The sequence below is a fragment of the Camponotus vicinus genome, unplaced genomic scaffold, assembly GCF_025532165.1.
Source record: "Camponotus vicinus isolate PSW18456_S1 unplaced genomic scaffold, iyCamVici1.0 SCAF_9, whole genome shotgun sequence".
NCBI classification, from domain to species: Eukaryota; Metazoa; Arthropoda; class Insecta; order Hymenoptera; family Formicidae; genus Camponotus; species Camponotus vicinus.
Window position 1 is genome coordinate 268230 of NW_028141981.1, and position 21807 is coordinate 290036.

Consider the following 21807-nt stretch of genomic DNA (forward strand, 5'->3'; position numbering starts at 1 on the left):
AGATGCCGCTCGCAGAGCTCCATTCCGCTTTTAATAAAGCTCTTTTCGTGTCGTATCGACGTGCCGTTTAATCGTTAACGCGCAAAACATTCTTTATATAATGGACGTTTCAAATTGGATACGTTACGTCAGCGAAATATATACGACATATACGTGCTTTGATAATTTCTTCTTCAACGGGTTAATTCTGTCGTACGTAAAATTATCCACACGTTTGACATGTAGAAAACGGCACGTAATTTCTTCTCTTTTAGTCTATATCGTACAAAGTTTTTACATCTCGATGTAATTTATAAGAGTTTCTTCACTGCTTCACAAATGAACTAAAATATGAAGAATTTGCTAAAGTTTTTCCTCTATTTCGATTATTCATATCTGAAAAAAGGTATTAATATTTTAAAGAAGAATTTGAAACTGCAACCTTTTTTTGCAAGAAGATATGCTTTTGATTATATATATTTACCAAGATCACTGTACTCTCTGTGTACATTCATATATGCTGTCGCTCACCGCGATGCAGTTGGATGACTATTTCGGGAATTAAGATCTATGAACAGTGAAGCGGATATTGACAGTTCACGTTTATTCTGGCTCGATTGTAACGAGCGCCGCTCGAAATTCGTAACAGCTGCAAATGTCAGATGTGAGGTGCACGTCGCCGAGATGAGAGAGAAGCGTTCGAAGTCACGCACACCTGCCGCGTTTAATTCCCGTAATTTATATTGTGTCTCGTCATATACCCTGGTTCTGGTTAACGACCAACCTGTCGATCCATATGGCGATGGGATATGCTTTTTGTCTCATCAATTTACTTTACAATTGGTTTCATTACAAAAATCTCGCGCTCTAGAATCAAAGGAAGCACATTTAATATGTATATGTGTATTATTGGTTTGGATGATTATATTTAAATGGAACAATCTCTATATAATATTTAATATTCTTTCAAATAAAAATTGAGGCAATTTAGAAATCTACGTTATTACATAAATTGTGCGTCACTCATGCTTATTTTTTACTTATTTTAAAGATGAAAGTAATCTCGTTATGTCATCCATCTATCTTTGCGATTATCTCTTTGAAAAATAAATGTTTAAATTGATATCGCTTCGCTTTTCAAAAATTATTACAGAATCTATTTTCAATCTATTTTCATTATGAATGTCTTTTGTAGATATGTATTATTCGACATACTTTCAGAAAAAGAAAATTTTTCATTAATTTTCCTGAGAGACTCGTTCGTAAGGAAGTTGACGTATGTCTCTTTCGCAATGACCGATGTACTTCTGCCGCGACTTCTTCTTCAACGACTTCTTCTTCAACGACGTTGGAAACGTTGGTCGTTCAGACAGATCTCGTCGTTTGTATTGAGAAAAGGTCTCTCGTCTCGGCTATATACATTAAATGCGAGAAGGAATCGACGGGAAAGCATCTGCTTCTCAGAGATTCGCGACTCGAGATAAGTTGTCTCTTTCCCCTCTTTTGAAAGGACATTCCTCGCCGTTGTGTGACATCGAGGACAATGGTGTCGCCAGGTGTCGGAAACGTCTCCGTCGTTCGCCACAGAGTTGATATCACGATATCGTAGCACGTTCCAATTGTAATTGGACGGCGATTTGCGACGAACGTGCCTCATCTCTCTTCCTTTCTCAAAGATAAGAAGTTACCTCTCGTCTCTCAATTTTTTGAGAAAAAGCACACTAGAGGAAAAAATTGTCTGTATCATATATTTGTTTTGAACTTTATTTATTTATAATTTTAAAATATATATGTTTTAAGAAGCGAGTTGAAAACAGTTTAAAAATATTAATTAGTTTTTAGATAAAATACATATATAAAAAAAATTCGCCTCTCTCTCGTACACTGAAAATATCAATTAATTTTATTGCATCTGCTGTTTATCTTATTTTCGCTGATATTTTCAAATAAATATGCAGGATATGTATATTTTTATCCATGGATTATTAAAGAATTTGATTATTTTTGTTCGACATGAATGTCAAAAATAATTTTCAATTTATAATTTGGTAAATAAATTTGAAAAAGTAGAATGGAAAAGGGGGAGAGAAATATAAAACGTAAAAAAAATTACTTTAGAAAATAACATAGATTATTTCCCTGCATAAAGTATAAAGAGATTAGCGAATACAATGCGAGCATGTTTATAGAAGCTTCTCTGTAAATTCCACGCTATTTAGAGACTGATTCAGCTAAAATTTGCGCGTCGTGGCACTTTACACGTTGCATGTAGCTAACGTTACGCGAATTGTGCAAAGAGAGATCCGCTGAATAATCTAGGAAGGCTTCAACTGCCTAATAAATTATTTCGCGCCATTAGATCCTGTGCAAGTTGTTCGATTGAATTTACACTTAATCCCTTTGTATAGTTGTAAATGCAGCGATATCGGAAGGATAATACCGGTGATTTTCTTGCCTGTTTGATTAACCACGTTAATCAACTAAATAATTTAATAAATCTGGTTACACACAAATATGAGTCTAAAGATTTGTCAAACGATTCATGATATAATGATATACTGATTATAAGCGTTATTAAGATTTTACAAGTTATTAAAATAAATTTTTAAAATTGAAATTAAAATTAAATTTAAAATTAAAACTTGTTTTTATTATTTGTAACATAATTAAAAGTATTTTTAAATTCCCACTTTCATACTTATAATTACATCTGTGATAAATTTATATGACATAATTACATTTAATAATCTTGCCTCTCTTTTCTTTCTTTCGTTTTATGCGTGCTCTTTTACGCGCTTTATTTTTATGCGCGACAGCAAACTGTTTTCTAATTTAGTTTAAAGGAAACGAGAGAGAGGAGAGCTAAAAAAAATTGACCGCGCAAACTAATTGCAAATATTTTCTTTTAGAAACGTAGAGGATTACGCGAGGGAACACGAAGAGGCATCCAGGAATATTCAGCAGTATCTATCGAATCCTATAAACGCTTATTTGCTGGTCAAACGGTTGACCACCGACTGGAAAAAGGTCGAGGAATTGATAACCGAAGACGTCGGCAAGTCTTTCGTAGCAAACATCACGAATTCTAGGAGCGATCTAAAATTCCCGACCGATGAAGACCTCAATGGTGCTGCAGTCGCTTTGATGAGATTACAGGATACGTACAAGCTCGAAACCGCGCAAGTTGCGAGAGGCGTTCTAAATGGGGTGCAATACAGTACCGGTCTAACTGGTATGTGCAGCATTTTTTAAATTAAACTATTATTAATTGAATATCACAAAGATGTCCCGGAATTTTATGCTTTCAAATGCTCCTTTAAATCAGAAACGAATACAAAACGGTTTGCGTAAAAAATGATTAATCAGAGAATCTTATGGAGATGTGATTTTTCTGAATGTTGAAAACTTTGTCTTTACAAACTGTCGTAACAATCCCGTGAAAAATCGCAAATTTTCTTCAGTGTAACGATAAACCTGATGCTAGAAAGGGGAGGGTAGCTCACGCGACACAAGACTTTAAATGAGAAAGAATCTCATTTAAAGTCTTATCATTCGCATAAGAATAAATTGCATAACACACTGCTCTTAACGATATGAAAAAAGTATATAATCAGCTAAAGTTTTGTAATGGAAATCAGTAGATAAAAAGGGAGCACTTTGCGGAAGGAAAATTAATTAGCGGACTAACTTTCAGCATCAGTATGCCGCGTGCTTTTTGCTGCGAATGGAGAGAAATCCAATAGAACGCACTTGGAACGTAATTCCTCGCAAACCGTCTTGTGTGTGTGAAACGCACTTAATAAAATATAAGATTTATAAAAATATATAGAATATATTGTTTTCACATGGAAATATTTTTCCTTTTTATCGCATTATACACTTTCTTTTTACATGCGATAATTCTATATTTTTCAGCAAGCGATTGCTTCGAACTAGGCCGACAATCTTATCACAATCGCGATTATTATCACACGGTATTATGGATGCAGGAAGCTATGGATCGTCTGCAGGAAGAGCAAAACGCCACTACTACTTCCAAGCCCGATATCTTGGAGTACCTGGCATTTTCGACGTACATGCAAGGTTCTGACAATAAATTATGAATGCATGTCAATGTACCACATGGCGCGGAAAAATTTCTAAAGAGACATCGTTTACCTTGCTAGTAACACACATCATATATATTATTCCGTCTTTATCATCCTTCTAGGTAATGTCGCCCGTGCTTTGAGTATGACGAACGAGCTGTTGGAATTGGTCCCGACACACGAGAGAGCGCTGGGAAATCGCGCGTATTATCAAAAGGAGATTCAAAGCAAGGCCAGCCAGTCAAAGAAGAAGCGAGGTGAGGATGGGCAAGACGACACAGCGATACCTGAACAGGTAAAATTCAACAAGAGATATCAGAATCGGAAAACGAAATTTATTACCAGGCATTAGATATTGAAAATAAACAATTTCTTTAAAAGCAACTAATCTAGAATAAACAATTTTATATGAGATTTACATTGATTTATTAATCACTAATTTTGTTTTATTAAAACTATATTAAATTTACTGTAACAAACTAACTTATCACGATTAGCGCGAAAGATATCATTAAAAGATATCATTAAACAACGGAGAACTTCTCGTCGACCATTACTTTCGAAGATGCGAAAAGAGCTCTAAGAGGTAAATCCCATTTGCGCGAGCGTTCGTAAAGTTCGTTATCGTGCTTGCAGAACTTCACTGTCGCCGAGGAAAGGGTGAAAACGTGGGAGGAAATGACGGAGAGGGAGAGGTACGAAATGCTTTGTCGCGGCGAGGTATCTATTCCACGAGAAGTGGAGAAGAATCTCAAGTGCCGTTACGTCGACCGTGGAATTCCATTTCTGAAAATCGCGCCGCTCAAGGAGGAGGAAGCGTATCTAGATCCGAGAATAGTTGTTTATCACAACGTAATCTACGACGAGGAAATCGAGACGATCAAACGAATGGCTCAACCTAGGGTAAGTACTTGGTTATCCGAAAATTATTAGCGCTGAAACTAGCACAACGCGATTCTTCCGAGATATCGTGTGTATTATTAATATATAGATAGAATTACTTTCGAATAATGCAATTGCGTCTGTTGCAGTTTAAGCGCGCCACAGTGCAAAATTACAAGACTGGTGCCTTAGAAATAGCGAATTACAGAATCAGCAAAAGCGCGTGGCTTCAAGAACACGAGCACAAGCACGTAGCGGCAGTGAGCAAACGCGTAGAACATATGACGAGTATGTCTATCGAAACTGCTGAGGAGCTTCAAGTTGTCAATTACGGTATCGGCGGTCACTATGAACCGCATTTTGATTTTGCCAGGGTAAGTCGATCTCATCGAAGAGCAATCGCGACATACTATTTTTCGCAGTGTCGTGACAAGTTAATAGTTTGATTTTTAATCTTACGTATACAGAAAGAAGAGACGAATGCGTTCAAGAGTCTTGGGACGGGCAATAGAATCGCAACGGTTCTATACTATGTAAGTCATCTAATTCTGTGCAATTTATTGCGAGCTGACGAGCACGAAATGACGCGCGATTGTCTCGTTATTTTAACAGATGAGCGATGTCGAACAAGGAGGAGGTACCGTATTCACTGCCATTAATATATCGCTTTGGCCAAGGAAGGGTAGCGCGGCGTTTTGGTATAATCTTAAGCCTAACGGCGAGGGAGATTTTAAAACCAGACACGCAGCTTGTCCAGTACTTACGGGATCTAAATGGGGTATATATAATTGAAACGTCATCTATTATGTATTTCTCAAATCGTAATTATTTTGTTAAATGTGTTATTTATTATTTTCCAACTTGTATTTATTACTTACAGTGGCAAACAAATGGCTGCATGAAAGAGGCCAGGAATTTCATAGACCTTGTACACTGGAGAATCAAGCGACGGATGAAGTGGACATCAGGCACTGAAAAGGAGAGTTTCTTGATTGTAACAAAAGATACGTAAAAGAAGCGCACATACTAAGAAATGCTTCAGAATTTCTGCTCTGATTGAAGAGACATTTTATTCTCGAAACTGTCACACTCCGTAAAAAAGCACACGATACAAACTCATTTAAGAATAAACAAGACGTGCAAAAAGTGTCAGCGCAATTTCATAGAGTAAATAAAGTCGCTACTCATAAGAATGTCAATGGCACGTTTGCATAATTCAACATCTATATGTCACAGACGATTTTTCCTGCTAGTTTATTGTGGAACACGATTCCTCGCATTACGACAGCGATTAATGTTTCCTTAATCTTTGAAATATTTAGCTGAAAGAAAAAATTTGTGAAAAGCAAAGGAGATTCTATTTAAACAAGATTAATTGCGACCGTTTTGTTTCTTTTTCCTTGGAAATAGTCCGACGGTTGAGCAGAGTTTGCTAATGTGCAAAGCGTATCGTGAACAATGTTACTCTTTGTTGCACGGACGCGTTTTGCTTTCTAGTTTGATTCAATGTTGCCTGCATCATTTTAAAGTTTATTTTTACGGGAAATGTGTTACATTGTATTTGGTTTTCTGCTTTGGGGCGCCGCAATTAGTAGAGAATGAAATAGCAAACTTCAACAACTTTTGCAAACAAAGTAAACGAGAACAAAAAAAGAGCGTGCATGGTTCATTACATCTGCAGTTTTCGCCGCTTCAAACGAGCTTTTCACGGTGAGATTATCGAGATTCGCTTCATTGTTTGTAACATTAATTTAACATTGTAACATTTATTTCTACAAGAAGATATTCTACACTAACATATTATTACACATCGTAGCCAAAGCAATAATAAATTGCGTACGTTCTGGCCAGTCTCCTCTTATCATAGATATAGCGTGATATAGAACAGCGAAGAGCGCGATGTAACCATTAGCTCGTAGATTAATTGTAATTTGAACATGATGGTTAATGCGACCCTTACAGTCACGTCTCAATAATACTGACATTATCATGCAATAATAAAGTACTTCCGCCGGGAGGATACTCCGACCAAGAATCTCCTTTCGTGACGGATCGTCGGCTGTAAATAACATTGGCGTACAATCCCCTATCATCCGATCTTTTCGATCGAACCAGGTTGTATACGAATCGTTTGTATAAAAGAGGGAAGACAATGCCTACGACGACGACGCCGCGCTTCCTAATGGCGGTGATGTAGTTATATAGGACTATATGATACACTGTATTTACACGGGACTGCTCTTTATTATAGCAGTATTTAAATCATGGTTTTTAAGAAGAAAAAGATATTACACAGCCTGATATACATCGTGGCAAAGATAAAAAAAAAATATATATATATATATGCTGTTAGGGATTTCCCTGAACTATATATGTATGTGTAAAAGACATGGAAGAACGAGTTTAATTGAAAAATAATCTAGAAAAATCGTATAAAAATGTCAAATTTAAGTTTATTCTTTTTTTAGAAATATATAATAAAAAATATTACATAATACACACGTTTATGATATTATATATAAATAATATATAATAAATTTTATTATATATATAAATAAATAAAATATAATAAATTTTATTATATATAAAAAATTATGTAATAAATTTTATTTATTTCTTATTAATATTTGTGTGCTACGTTGCGTTATTGAAACAATGCATAGCACTTTTATGTGTTTTTATAAAAAATTATAAACCTTTTATGTTTGAATGCAAACTACATTTTGTAACATTGCGAGATAATTTATATGTTAAAAGTTTGAGAATCATTACTCTATTGAATATAAACGATCATGCGTGAATATTCCACGAGAGATTTTGACTGTTAATATTTAGCATTAGCACACTGCACAGCAAATATAAGAAGCATCGTTTGAATTGAAAGATCAATGACACATACATGTGCAAAGAGTCGTTGTGTGTCACTGGATTAGCATTAGCACAATATACTCATCATGTATACATATATTATTTTAAAATTGTTTCACATTGTACAATAATCTGACATATTGTTTATTGAAAATTCCATTATAATAATTCAATGTTAAAATCTCTCTTGTAATTTTAAGTTAAAAAAAACGTATGTATGTACGTTCTTTTTCAATTTTCCAAAAATTGTTTTCATAAAATATCTTTATTAAAGTAGCAAACGATTCATTTAATTTATATCAAATCAATTTATATTCAAATATATTTACTGTGCAATTTAATATTAATTAACATGTGACCATTGGCACATTTCATGCATAGCAAATATAAGAAGCATTGTTCCTGAATTGGAAGATCAGTGACAAATGTGCGCAAAGACTGGTTATATGTCATATGTCAATGGATTTGTAATATATTATCATGTATTATTTTTAAATTTTGCATTGCACAATTATCTGTCATATTGTTTATTGAAAATTGTGAATTTTATCCTGATAGTTCTATGTTAAAATCACTCTTGTAATTCTAAGTTAAAAAAAACGCAAGTGCGTTCTTTTTCAATTTTCCAAAAATTGTTTTTATAAAATTATATCTTTATTAAAATAGTGAATAATTCATTTGATTTTATGTTTAAATGTATTTACTGCAACTAATATTGATTAATATGTCACCAATCCAGTACATATCCTATACTCGCAACGTTACATCCTAATATCAATGTATATTACATTTTTTTTTTCGTCTTCTCACGCTTTATAAAATTTCATAAATTGAATACATGTATAAGATATATTATCTAATTTGTCAAAAAAAGTTTGTATTTAAAACTTCTAATCCGTTTTTATCTTGAAGTGAGATTTACTTTAAATAAATGATAAAATTGAGATAGAGAATAACTCAGAATAGTTAAATTTTTAGTTAGAAGAAATATCAACTATCAAAATAATATTTGAAAAAATGATTAATATGAGCTGCACAGTGATTATTACACAGAAAAATTTTGTGAAATATATTTTCTACTAATAATTTCTTGTATCACACTTTGCAGAATATTATATCACCATAAATATATATATCACAGTGAAATGATTATTAAACATGAGGGATAAAATAAACCTGATAGCAGAACAGAAAACTGCAAAACAATCGTCTTATTAAATGCAAGCAACTGATATCTAATTGTGATTACTATTGTTTCTTTTGTTAAAACGAAGAAAATGAATAAAATGCACATCACATAGAAATGCTTCTAAGAAAACAATAGAGCTTATTATTAAAATTTATTGCTTGTTAAATAAGTTAAAATATTGAGAGATTAGATTTTCAACATCTATAAATTTAAATTGTGGAAAAGTTTGTTATAAAAGTATATATCTTTTTATATGTAAGTATGTTCATTTTCTATTACAAAACATTTATGATGTTCTATAACAGAAGTAGTACATAATTGTTATTTTTTACTGATTGTTAGCTCCAATTAAAGTTTTTTATGAAAAAAATGCGTATAATCAATAAGATGGATATTAAAAAGTCCTAAAATTTTATTTATTCTTACATATTATTATGTGTAATAATATAATAATATAATGCATAAAAATATAAATTTTTTAAATATTTCTTTTATATGGTAGTTGATCGCATATTCCAATATCAAGTATTCAATTTGATAGCTTGACTCACTTTTGAAAGTGATGTGAAGTTAGGTGACTGATTGACAACTCTGAAATCTCTTTAAAGATGAGTTCAAAAACTCTAGCCATAGAGTAAAGCATTTATTTGCTCAATTAGAATAAAGAAAGCCTGATTATATTGTGACATTATAATACGAAAATTGTCTTAAAAATAAATTGCGAACCAATATCATGCAATTATAATAACTGAATTTACTCACCACATAATGCATCGCTGTTATTTTCTCGTATTTCCGTAGTCTAAAGTCATCTATTTCATATATGTATATATAATAACTAGGAGAAATTTAATCGGTTGCATTATAATTCATACATTATTGTATTATATACATAGTTATATACATAGGATGATGCACTAACATTGCACTAACTTTGCCTAATAAATAGATGTAATTTATATTCTCATTAATTAAAACAGCATAATAAGGATCTTCATGATTTCTCTCTTTTTATATAACAACAACTTTCCAACAAATTTGTAATATGAAATACGGCACTTAATTCACCATTTTCAATACGTATTTTTTTCTACAAGAAAAAAATTCGTACAGATACATATATCTAATTATTAACTCATTACAACATATATTTTAATTTAATCCCTGCTGTATAATATAATGATATGATGATATTTTAATATGTCGCGTAATCAAAAAATGATGCTAACGTGTATGTCAATTTAATATATGAGAATCTATCTTATGACTTCATGAGACTTTTGATGTTGAACTTACGTGATAAATAATACAAAATATGCGTCACTTCTATCATATTTATTGATGCGCATTTAATGAATAAAAAAGAAGAAAGACACGTTGCTAAAGTATCAAATACAAATCAAAAGAATGATCTATTGAGCCTAATTAATTTAAAAGTACTTAAATTATTACTACAGGCGTTCGACAATTTACGTTCCATACTGTTCAATTATGCATGCGATTCGTAACATTTTTGATGACAAAAATCATCTTTATAATCGATAGTTTATGTTAGATTATGAAGAAACAAAATTAATAATCACATACGTAAATTAATGTGCGATGCTTATGATAATACGCCACTCTTAACAGTTGTTACACGTCTCTAATATTTTTGACGAATTTATTACTGCTCTCTCGCCTCTTCTTTCGGTTCCTAACCTAACCCCTGATCCTTGATCTACGATCACATTCATACCGTACCACGTGCAACGTATGACATATGACGCCGCGAGCTTTCGCACGATTGAAAATTTGAATGACACATTCGCAATATGTCCGCGAATTCTTTATACGCTACGACTAATTGTTATTAGTTTTAAATAAAACTACACCGCGTTCTTTTCTATTTGCGATACATCTCGAGAGAAAATTATCACTCCTGATTAATATTTGTACCTACACATTTTCACATTCTTTTGTAAATCGATATTAACTCTCTCGATATGTTTCAACTCTTCGTTTTCAAATATCTATTTAAATCTTATTTTATATCGTAATATACTTTTTTAAGTTTATAAATTTTTATTGCACGCAATAAAAGCATTTTTCCATCTTTTTATTTCTATTTTTCACAAATCTATATTTTGAGAATTAAAAATTATATTTACATGATTGGTTGTCAGTTTTGATTAGCATCTGTATATATTTTATTCCATTTCACGAGTAGAATTTTTGAACACACTCTTTACATTAATAAAAACAGTCGGTAATGTCACCATTCTTCAATACCGGGCACAATAATCTCGGAATTGTTGATCAGCTGATTTATACTTCAAAAAAGGCGGATGGAATTTTCAAATTGTCAAATCATATTGGAATATATGCGATCATACTTGGAATATACGTGATCAAAAATTGCTACATAAATGTAAGATTAAACACTTTTATACTTAATTATATTGCACGTAATAATTTGAGGAATTCAGAGGTTAGGATATCTTATCGGTTTTATTGGATGCGTCTATTTTAGAAAATAAAAGATTCAAAATTCATGATGTCTGCCACGATGACCATTTGCGTTAATCGCTTTGCTTTCCACGTGTGCAAGCGCAATAAAGGGATCGGTAGCTATCAAACTTGTGCAATTAGACACAATTCCGATCAAGTTGGCGGCAAGATATTAGAACGTTTGAACGATAGAAGCATACTACGTGTAAGCGGCAACGAGGCCTCTTCTTTCCTACAGGGATTAATCACAAACGATATGAAGCATCTCGCGGAGGGATCATCTAATATTTACACTTTGTTTTTAAACATTAAAGGCAGAGTAATGTACGATGCCATAGTGTATAAGACTGAAGAAAATAACATGTATTATATAGAATGCGACCTGCAAGTTGTTGAATCTTTACAGAGACACTTGCAGATGTATCGTATAAGACGAAAAGTAGATATAAAACACATAGGAGATAAAATCAATGTCTGGTCAATGTTTGATTCGACTAAACGCTATGATAATAGACCTGCAGTGAATGAAAATGGAAAGCGTAAATTGGAAGGAATGATATTTCCATGTGGCACGCTAAATAGTAAAGCCAGCAAGTTTACCGACAATACTATGATATACGAAGATCCAAGATTGCCCGATTTAGGTCTCAGAATTTTAGCCGAATCGCAGATTGACAAACGTGAAATAACAAAACATTTAGATTCCGATGTATTTTTACCTGAGAATGTCGTGAACTACAAAGCATTTCGTTATAAATTGGGAATAGGAGAAGGTGTACATGATCTACCACCAGGAAAGGCACTGCCTCTGGAGATCAATTGTGATTATTTGCACGGCGTTAGTTTTCACAAAGGTTGTTATGTCGGTCAGGAATTAACTGCGCGGACATATCATACAGGCGTGGTCAGAAAGCGCCTGATGCCCTTAATGTTTGATAGTATCGTGGACAAACCGCTCGCATACGACGAGAAGATTCTCGATGAATCGGACAATGTGGTAGGGAAGTTTCGGGGATATATCGATAAATATGGATTAGGTTTAATGCGCATTAATGAATCCCTCAGTGCTCGGCGACTTAATGTATTGGGTATAAATTTAAAAGTTGTCAAACCCACGTGGTGGCCTCAAGAAATTCAGAAAACAGAAACAGTTTCTGCTAAAGATACAAAGTAACTATTCAGTATCTAGTTGACATTGTATAATATATTAATAAATTGATAATCGATATTCATAGAAAATTGTGATATGTACGCGATATGTAAAAATTCTATGCGCATAAAATAAATTTGTTCCAACATAAGATCGATAATCTAGTAGATTGTGTTCCTTGTTGTTTTATAGGATGGAAAATCTTGCTAGTACACCAGTGGACGAATCCGACATTTGTAAACAGATGCAACGGAATACTTCTACAATTCAGCAAATGGCAGCAAATGTATGCAACACTTTTACATGTTCTTTTTGTTATTTAAAGGAACGTTACGATTACAAAGGTACAAAACCACCATTCGCTCGCCAATTAGTTTATCTGGAAGAGTGTTATATTATGAAAGATCCGTTTAGTTTACCAAACAGAGGCGAAGTTTTAGTCTTGGGCGCTGATTGCAGTATATGCAAATGTACTGTATGCTTAGGATGCAGCATATTTTATACACAACGTTTCTGTTTAAAGTGTGCATCCAATAATATGCAGAAACTACCATTTCAATTACATGGTAAAATTAACAATTTAATGAAACATTATGAAGATTCTTCAAAATAATGCATTTATTAAAGAAAGATACAAGTTACATTAATGATACAAAGAACAAAAATATATTTATATACATGCTATTTGATAGTTATTTATATTTGAACCAACTCATTCTTATCGGGAACTTTTAATCTTCTATAAAAATGCTGAATTTTTATAAAAGATACTAATTAAATAAATGTGATAAAGAGAAATCTTGTCTTCGAATATAAAAAATCTTATAACTGCGTCCTAAAAAAAAAAACTATAAAATATATCGCAACATTATTAGCTTAAACTTTTACTGATTTATTGGATTTTGCTGTAAGCTTTTTTGCCATTTTCTTCTTTTTCTTATCAAGTTTATTTTGTTTTTTTTTATTCTTGGAGTCAACTTTTTGACCCTGAAATAAAATCGATCTTTCTTCTTGAGATTTTACATTATTTTTCTGTAATTTTTTATGCTTTTTAATACTTGTTTCATTTTTAGCCTACAAAAAAGAATACAATATATACAATATATCAATTATATTTTTATCAAAAAATTTTCAACAAAAAAATGAAGTACTTACTCTATGTGCTACAGTTTCTACCAAATTATTCTTAGATTTTTTTCGTGGATTGTCATCATTGTTACTTGGACAATCTCGTTTTCTTCCCTTTTTGTTGTCGTTATTTACATATGGTTTTACTCGTACTGGTCTCTTCATAATCTCAGTACCATCTAATTTTAAAGCCAACATTACAGAATTTTCATTCTTAAAATTGATATAACCAAATCCTTTACATTGACCTGTTTCTTTATCACGTACTAAATGTATAGATTCTATTTCTCCACATGTACCAAAGTGTTTCCAGATGGTGTTATGATCTGTGGCTAAATTTTCAAAAAACATTAACTATCAATTATTAAATTTTTTATTGTATAATTGTAATAAAACATCAACAATAATTTCATATGCATACCATATTTCAAATTTGCTATAAATACAGCTTTCTTATTATCCCATTCTTTTTTCATAGATTTATCACTAACTATTTGTACTTGTATATAATTTCCTTGAAATATCTTTCCATTCATGCTAAGCGCCTTTTGAGCAGATTCTTGGGACTTGTAATTAATATATACCACAACTGTAGTTACTTTTGGATGAATCTGCTTTGTTATAGCAGCTACTTTCTTAGACATTTTCGGATCTTGAGGAATAATATTTCTAAAACGTAAGTTATTAATAGGCCCAAATTTACTAAACACTTTTTTTATTGCTGCTTCTTTTGTTTCTTTTGGAATATTATCAATGAAGATAGTTCTTTTATCAATATCTTCTTGTTTTTCAACAGATAATTGCTTTTCCTCTTCTTTTACCTGTTTTTGTCCTTTACGAATATCTTTGCTATTAGGTGCTTTAACATCTTTTTCTTTTGTAATTTTTATTACATTATCATTCTCTTCGCTATCTTCATCTTCGTCACTAATATCGTCATCTTCATCATCTTCATCTTCATCTTCTTCACTAAAATCTTCATCATCATCTTCGTCTGGAATGATTTTCCCTAAAAGTGCCTTTAAACCTATATTCTCATCCTCATCCTCATCCTCATCCTCATCCTCATCTTCAGTCTCATCTTTATCATTGTCATCTTCATCACTGTTTTCAATTTTTGATTTTACACCTTTAAACATTTTAACACCCTTATGTTCAACTATTTTTCTTTCATTATTATCATCATCATCCTCTTCTTCCTCCTGGTCTTCATCTGATTCATCCAAATCACTTGGTAGCCATTTACTATTTCTTTGAAGGGTTTCTATTACTTGCCTGATTTTCTCGTTTTCACTTTCATTATCATCCTCCTCATCTTCATCATCATCCTCCTCATCTTCATCATCATCGTCATCACTAATTTCACTAGTACATGGTTGTAAGTGACTCAATTTATTTTTATTATCCTCATTCTCTTTTTTTTTTGGCATTATACCTTTAGGTGTTTTGTTCATACTTTCATATTTATTATCCTCATTCTCCTTTTTTTCTTCTGGGATCATCTTTCTAATCTTTTCGGCTATAGTTTCATATTTAACTATTATATCGTCAATTTCATCCTCTAAGTCATCATTGTCTTTGTCTTTGTCATCGTCCTTGTCGACGTCATCGTCAATGTCATCGTCATCATCATCATCCTCTTCTTCTTCAAAGTCCTCATCGTCTTCATCTGATTTATCTTGTAAGCTTTTTCCAAAGATGTCTGGGATATCGACATCAGATTCCTCTTCAAATGTATCATCCCCTCTACAATAATTAATAATGTCTTCATCAGAATTAGAATCATCACTTTCCTCCAACTTTTTTTTAGGGGTTAAATTAATTTTTTTATTGGCTGGTTTATTTTGTGCTTCATTGGGGGAATTGTGTTTATTTTGTTTCAACTGTTGGTTCAACTTGGCATTATTTTTTACATCTTTATTTTTCTGGAAATTTTTCTGAGATGGTGTATTTTTGTTCTTTGCTTTTGAGTTATTAATCAAAGCTACTTTGTCCACTGATGTATTCTTAAACTTGGGATTCTTGTCCTTCTTTATTGATCCAGTTTTTATTGTGTGCAATTGTTTCTTCACATTCTTTAAATCCTTATTTTCCCCTGATTTTGGTTTAGCCATTTTCTCCAAGTTTCTACAACAGTATTATAATTACTCAAAAACTTAGTGGTCAAGTCTAAAATATATACATTATAAATAAAGTACACATAAATAAGTTTAGAAGTCAATCATTATTCTCTCTCTCCTTTTTTTAACTTTCAATATTTTTTATTTTAATCTTCTGAAAAATATTAAGAAATTGCTGCAATCGATGATATTTTATATAGCGACTAAATAACGAACTCTTTCGATGACCGTTATTGATAATATAAAATTCACGCAATTATATCAATTTAGTATTAAATTTTTAAAACTTGAGGAATAACCATAAAAGATTCAGAGTGACGCTCTCTCATTTTTTGTAAGAAAAAATTAAAAAAATACGAATATATAACGAAAAAAATTAGTTAAATTACTTCAATTTGTGAATTCAAAATCCACGTGTAACGCCTAATATGGTGGAACAAAAGTACGTGCCAAAAAGCAAATATTTAATTAAACGTACAAAATATTTCATTATAGAATATGAAGGAATAAATTGTGGTAAATTAATTACCTTTGTTCAGCCGTTGAAGGATTTCTTGGTAACTATTATTAGTAAAAATACTTGAATTAGCTCAAGCTACGACCGGTACAAGTAAGGAAATGAAGGAGGAACGCGCCGACAGGAAGACGTACAGCAGCCATTGATCATCGATGGCTTCGTTCAGTGAAAAAAACTATCGTGTCATATTCTTGTAACATTCGACGCTGATTTGCTGAATCTGAAAGTAGGAACCAATCACGTTCGATTACTAATGAGCACTTTTCTCTGCTGAACCCACCTATTGATTGTGTTCAGAAAAACTGTCGAGCATCAAATTTTGAAAATTGATCGATAGGCTGCGGTCAAAGTGACGCTGAGGATGTTTTGAAGCGTTTGATGGACCAATCAGGAGTAAAAGGAGTAAAGATTTCTTTAACCTGATTGGTCAATCAAACGCTTCAAAGCATCCTCAGCGTCACTTTGACCGCAGCCTAAATACATACTTGGATTGTGTTCTAAAATTTACTCCTTGGAGTAAAATAGTATTCGATTGACCAATCAGAATAAGAGAAATAAAAATTTCTTTATCCTGATTGGCTAATCAAATGCTATTCTTATCCCAAAGAGTAAGGTTCATATTCTGAATCCTCTTTTATCGATAAAAGTGCCTCTAAAAGTGGCTTGTAAGTCTTCTGATTGGCTATAAGCCACTTTTAGAGGCACTTTTATCGATAAAAGAGGATTCAGAATATGGACCTAAATTTTGAAACGCAATATTGGTGGATATTTTGCAAATGATGCGCATGCGCAAACTAATCGGCTCTTATGCGCATGACAATGAGGAAATTATTTTCGTCGTAATCTTCTGTGTGTGTGGTATATATGTACAATTAAATAAACGTAAAAATGTCAAACAAACATGACAGAAAATTTATGAGAGCTTTCGCGTAATTTCTGTGAAAGCATTTAACTTGGCGAGCAAATCAATTTAAAAACAGGCGAGAATTTATTGCTGCCTGAATTAATTTATGCAATAATCATACAATTGTTCGATGAGAATTAACCTGCAGCTATGTAATTGTGTAGTTTGCTATAACGTTAACTAGAACGAGAGAAAATGTACACCGATGTACAAGCAAACGAATTATCGCCATTACAGAAACTTTGGAGTAATTTAACGATTTCGTGATCAACGCTCTCGCCTTATACATATTTGAGAGCGTGATAAATTTTGTATTTCTTCTATCGATATCTTCTCGTGTAAGTGAAAGCGAAATCATGGCTGTGTCAATAAACGAAATTTGCGAGAATACGAAACTTGCGCGTGAGATGGCATTGATGGGAAATTACGACACGTCTGGCGTCTATTATCAGGGAGTTGTGCAACAAATACATAGATTACTCGCGACCATAGCAGACGCGACTCGTAAAGCAAAGTGGCAAGTCGTACAACATCAAATTGTCCAAGAGTTTGAAGAAGTGAAAGCTACATCCAATACGTTGCAACTTTTCAAAGTGGATACTCATGCAGAAAGACTGCTCGGTAAAAAGAGTATAATTAAGATAATTAAATTACAATTGAGATAAATTTTCTATTTAGAGTGACGGCATAAATTTCAGGAACATCTTGTTTGTCGTTTGAAGAACCAACACGAGATCCTGCATTGTGGTCTTACAGCAATTCGGAACCCTCTTGGAATCAAACACCAGCTAGAGATCCTGATGTATGGCCACCTTTAACTCCAGCGGAACAAAAGTATTAATATAAATTCATAATACTTCATAACTTTATTAAAATTTTCTATATATATATATATATTTAATTGTTTTTTCTTTTTTTAAATATTTCTATTTATATTTTTTTCATTATCATATATATGTTGTATACTTGACTAAGAAAATGTTTAGCTAATTACATTTTTCAGGAATTTAAAGCAGCTAAAGGTTCAACAGAAACAACAAAATCGGACAAATGCTAGAAAATCTATTGCTACTACTAAAAAACCAGATAGTAAGCCTTCTACCAAAAAGGATGACAAGAAGATTGTAAAGAAAGATGATACCAATAAGGTCATGCAGTTTGCTAAATAAAAGAAACAGAGAAATATATATTTATATTTTAAGATTGTAGAAAATTATGAATATTGATATAAATCAATAACTACAATACTTACAGGACAAATCAGAGACAGAAAAAGATGTTGAATTAGAAGAACGCAAATTTGAGCCATCTACTACTGATAAAGATCTTGTAGAAATATTAGGTAAATATTATTATTACTATTTATAATTATTATTTAATTATTTATAATAGTGGTAAAAATATAAAAAAACAAATGATCAATTATTGAGACATTGATGTTAAAATTATAGAAAGAGATATTGTTCAAAAAAATCCAAATATTCATTGGGACGATATAGCAGATTTACATGAAGCAAAAAGATTGTTGGAGGAAGCAGTTGTGCTTCCAATGTGGATGCCTGATTTCTTCAAAGTATATCTCTTTTCTCAATTTGTCATAAATTGTAATAAAATTTCATAATGTTAATATAAATGTGATATTTTTAGGGAATTAGACGACCTTGGAAAGGAGTACTCATGGTTGGGCCACCAGGCACAGGTAAAACTATGCTTGCAAAGGCTGTTGCAACAGAATGTGGCACAACATTTTTCAATGTCTCGTCCTCTACTTTGACATCAAAATATAGAGGTGAATCGGAGAAACTTGTTCGACTCTTGTTTGAAATGGTAAAATAATATTTTAATAAAATATAATACTGTATATCTGTATCTAGGCAGTTTTCTGTCGACTTCTCTAAAGAAACATAACATCTATTCACAGTATTAATTTACATCTTATGTGGGCATACAGGCTAGATTTTATGCACCCAGTACAATCTTCATTGATGAAATCGATTCTCTGTGCTCTAGAAGAGGATCTGAGTCGGAACATGAAGCTTCACGTCGTGTGAAATCTGAGCTTCTTGTTCAAATGGATGGAATCAGTTCCAATAGGTAAAACATTGTACGATGCTTGCTTTATTCATTTAATAATATATGAGTAAATATTAAATATCTTTGTTTTTTTATAGTGAAGATCCGAGTAAAGTAGTGATGGTATTAGCAGCGACAAATTTCCCATGGGATATCGATGAAGCTTTAAGAAGACGTTTGGAAAAACGTATTTACATTCCGCTACCTAATCGTAAGTCCTGATAAATTTTGGTTTCTCAACATGCAACATGTCCTAATCTTTAATATAAAATTAATATTAATATAATTTTTTGTTTTCTCATTACTTAGACGAAGGCAGAGAAGCATTATTAAGAATAAATCTTCGTGAGGTTAAGGTGGATTCATCTGTAAATTTGACAGATATTGCAAGGAAACTCAAAGGTTATTCTGGTGCAGATATCACAAATGTTTGTAGGTGAGTGTAGAATTAGTGAAATTGAGGATTATGAAAATCTGCATATATTTTATAACATATCTTACTCAATATTTCAGAGATGCTTCTATGATGCTGATGCGAAAGAAAATTGCAGGTTTGAGGCCTGATCAGATTAGGCAATTGCCAAAGGAAGAATTGGATTTGCCTGTATCTGCTGCAGATTTTGATGAAGCTGTTGAGAGATGTAACAAAAGCGTTTCCCAAGAGGACTTGGAAAAATATGAGAAATGGATGAGCGAATTTGGTTCCTCTTGATACCATTCTGCTAAGAAATAATAACATAACTCATTGACAAGCTTGTTGCTCGTATGTTGACACGATTAATATTATTTTCTTTAATATGAAATGGAGAGCTTCTTAATCTTTAATCCTAAATCCTAAAGGACTTTATTGTATTCCCTATATATGAGACTTTAAGAAAATCAAATTGAAAAATAAGACTGTATGGTAGAAATAATAATAACTTGTTTAGTATTTTTAATTTCAGTCGTAACTACTACAACTAATCCTAACTTAATTATATCCCACACTATAACTTAATTTGCAATAACAAATCAGTTGTAAGTAATGAAGCTTTTATTCAATAATATTTTTATGCTTTTATGTGTATATATGTGTCTATGTATGTGATTAAATTTAAAAATATCAGTCTAACATAACAATATGTCTGGAGAAAACAATATCTTGATGTATCAATTTTTTATTTACACATCTTGTACACATCATTCTTTTTTTGGAGCACAACCCTCTTTCCTTAATTTGTTTGTTTCTTCATCTACATTTTTGGAGTCTTTTGGTGCTTTGTAATTGTTAACATGATCCACTCGAATTACTCTACCTAAAATCTAAATAACAAGGATTTTTTTATATTGGGATATTTTAATTATTATAATTTTAAGGGAAATGAAATATATGTATATATGTACATACACATGCATACACTTTTAACTGGAAACTTATTATTTTGCTATATACTTATTTAACATTGTTAACAAATGAAAACAATAATTTACAACCATATATTTGTGTCAAAATGTACCTTTATACCATTAAAATTATCAACTGCCAGTATAGTACTTCTTTGATCTTCGTAACACAAGAAACCATATCCTTTTTGTTTTCCAGTATCTTTATCTCTGATTAAGTTTATATTAACTACTTCTCCATATCTACAATATGTTTATTATAAAAAGTTTTGCATACAAATGATAATCACAATTTATACACAGATTTTAACTTACTGAGAAAAGACAGCGATAATATCACCTTCTGTCAAATTGTATGGTAAGCCACCAATGAAAATCCAAGCGCTATCTTTATATTGGTCATGCCAAGATGTTTTGCTGTTACTTTGCAACTCTTGTTCATTGAGTTTCTTTATATTTTTGACATTACTAAAAATATAATCACAGTGTGAATGTAATATATTTTTTAACTAAATTAAAAATTAAAAATTTTTATATATAAAATTTAAAATTAAATATATAGTATGTAAAATAGGTTTATATATCTATTAGTTATATTTTTCTTTTATATGCACTAATAATTCTTAACCTATATACATACAAATTATAAATTTAAAAATACATACGTTAAAGGATTCATATTGCAGGTATATCACATATATACATATACATAGGAAAGACTCAAATTCATCAAGCTATATCTCTTCAAACAAACTATAAATAATAAATTTTAATTTGGTATCAAAACATTGAAATTTTCTATAAACATTAATGGAGGGTTCACATCCGATTTCGTCCGATTTTCAACTTCAATAATGCGATATCCAATAGGAGACTTTGTTTTATATAAAAATGCTTATGGCATTTTCGAATGGTTAGAGAGATATTTCATGGGCAGTGAAATACAGCAGCGTCACAGTAATATACTATACTGGGCTGCGTTCCAAAATTCACTGCCAGTACTGAAAATCTATAGTGTACGTCACGTAAACTATAG

The 21807-nt window shown here is 31.8% G+C and overlaps 5 protein-coding genes and 1 long non-coding RNA gene across 11 annotated transcripts in view; 3 read left to right on the forward strand and 3 right to left on the reverse strand.

Annotated features, from left to right (window-relative positions):
- The window catches only part of Ph4alphaefb (prolyl 4-hydroxylase subunit alpha-1), a 142438-nt gene extending 135788 nt beyond the window's left edge, over positions 1–6650 (forward strand). For all 5 annotated transcript variants that reach the window (XM_083108848.1, XM_083108852.1, XM_083108851.1 and 2 more), the window contains 8 exons: positions 2889–3211; positions 3895–4062; positions 4190–4362; positions 4704–4970; positions 5099–5323; positions 5417–5482; positions 5562–5727; positions 5830–6650. In XM_083108848.1, coding sequence (XP_082964974.1) covers positions 2889–3211; positions 3895–4062; positions 4190–4362; positions 4704–4970; positions 5099–5323; positions 5417–5482; positions 5562–5727; positions 5830–5924 — 1483 coding nt within the window. In that variant the 3' untranslated portion in view covers positions 5925–6650. The remainder of the gene's footprint in view (positions 1–2888; positions 3212–3894; positions 4063–4189; positions 4363–4703; positions 4971–5098; positions 5324–5416; positions 5483–5561; positions 5728–5829) is intronic.
- Positions 855–10952, reverse strand: LOC145977124 (uncharacterized). The gene is made up of 5 exons (XR_014440419.1): positions 10594–10952; positions 9769–9844; positions 5828–5920; positions 4138–4354; positions 855–1700 (listed from the first exon to the last, which is right to left on the reverse strand). It is a non-coding gene; the product is annotated as an uncharacterized LOC145977124 (long non-coding RNA).
- Positions 10953–11242: 290 nt separating this feature from the next.
- LOC145977123 (iron-sulfur cluster assembly factor IBA57, mitochondrial) lies at positions 11243–15225 on the forward strand. Its single transcript, XM_083108854.1, has 3 exons — positions 11243–11416; positions 11519–12666; positions 12839–15225. The coding sequence occupies exons 1-3, from the start codon at positions 11258–11260 to the stop codon at positions 13257–13259; spliced, it is 1728 nt and encodes a 575-aa protein (XP_082964980.1). The 5' UTR covers positions 11243–11257; the 3' UTR covers positions 13260–15225.
- On the reverse strand, positions 13247–16582 carry LOC145977120 (uncharacterized). The gene is made up of 4 exons (XM_083108847.1): positions 16424–16582; positions 14196–15901; positions 13802–14106; positions 13247–13720 (listed from the first exon to the last, which is right to left on the reverse strand). Exons 2-4 carry the CDS (start codon positions 15886–15888, stop codon positions 13523–13525), a joined length of 2196 nt encoding a protein of 731 aa, XP_082964973.1. The 5' UTR covers positions 15889–15901; positions 16424–16582; the 3' UTR covers positions 13247–13522.
- A 669-nt stretch (positions 16583–17251) lies between these two features.
- Kat60 (katanin p60) lies at positions 17252–20913 on the forward strand. 2 transcript variants are annotated; one of them, XM_083108030.1, is made up of 10 exons: positions 17252–17936; positions 18038–18149; positions 18319–18463; positions 18570–18657; positions 18767–18888; positions 18963–19142; positions 19267–19409; positions 19487–19599; positions 19698–19824; positions 19902–20913. In XM_083108030.1, the coding sequence occupies exons 1-10, from the start codon at positions 17672–17674 to the stop codon at positions 20098–20100; spliced, it is 1494 nt and encodes a 497-aa protein (XP_082964156.1). In that variant the 5' UTR covers positions 17252–17671; the 3' UTR covers positions 20101–20913. The 2 variants fall into 2 exon arrangements, with proteins under 2 accessions (XP_082964156.1, XP_082964155.1); XM_083108029.1 differs by having other exon boundaries at positions 17254–17936; positions 18014–18149.
- On the reverse strand, positions 20528–21717 carry LOC145976712 (RNA-binding motif protein, X-linked 2). Its single transcript, XM_083108031.1, has 4 exons — positions 21437–21717; positions 21087–21239; positions 20885–21014; positions 20528–20690 (listed from the first exon to the last, which is right to left on the reverse strand). Exons 1-4 carry the CDS (start codon positions 21448–21450, stop codon positions 20568–20570), a joined length of 420 nt encoding a protein of 139 aa, XP_082964157.1. The 5' UTR covers positions 21451–21717; the 3' UTR covers positions 20528–20567.
- Positions 21718–21807: the final 90 nt, after the last annotated feature.

Coding starts and splice junctions, on each gene's coding strand:
- Kat60 (XM_083108029.1), top strand. CDS start 17,672: ATGGCTGTGTCAATAAACGAAATTTGCGAGAATACGAAACTTGCGCGT. Junction 18,889..18,962: donor GGATGCCTGATTTCTTCAAA/GTATATCTCTTT, acceptor TGATATTTTTAG/GGAATTAGACGACCTTGGAA. Junction 19,825..19,901: donor GATATCACAAATGTTTGTAG/GTGAGTGTAGAA, acceptor TCAATATTTCAG/AGATGCTTCTATGATGCTGA.
- LOC145976712 (XM_083108031.1), bottom strand. Junction 21,015..21,086: donor ATTATCGCTGTCTTTTCTCA/GTAAGTTAAAAT, acceptor AACATATTGTAG/ATATGGAGAAGTAGTTAATA. Junction 20,691..20,884: donor ATAATTTTAATGGTATAAAG/GTACATTTTGAC, acceptor CTTGTTATTTAG/ATTTTAGGTAGAGTAATTCG.
- LOC145977120 (XM_083108847.1), bottom strand. CDS start 15,888: ATGGCTAAACCAAAATCAGGGGAAAATAAGGATTTAAAGAATGTGAAG. Junction 14,107..14,195: donor TATAGCAAATTTGAAATATG/GTATGCATATGA, acceptor TTGAAAATTTAG/CCACAGATCATAACACCATC. Junction 13,721..13,801: donor TAGAAACTGTAGCACATAGA/GTAAGTACTTCA, acceptor TCTTTTTTGTAG/GCTAAAAATGAAACAAGTAT.
- LOC145977123 (XM_083108854.1), top strand. CDS start 11,258: ATGTCACCATTCTTCAATACCGGGCACAATAATCTCGGAATTGTTGAT. Junction 11,417..11,518: donor TCAAAAATTGCTACATAAAT/GTAAGATTAAAC, acceptor CGTCTATTTTAG/AAAATAAAAGATTCAAAATT. Junction 12,667..12,838: donor GTTTCTGCTAAAGATACAAA/GTAACTATTCAG, acceptor GTTGTTTTATAG/GATGGAAAATCTTGCTAGTA.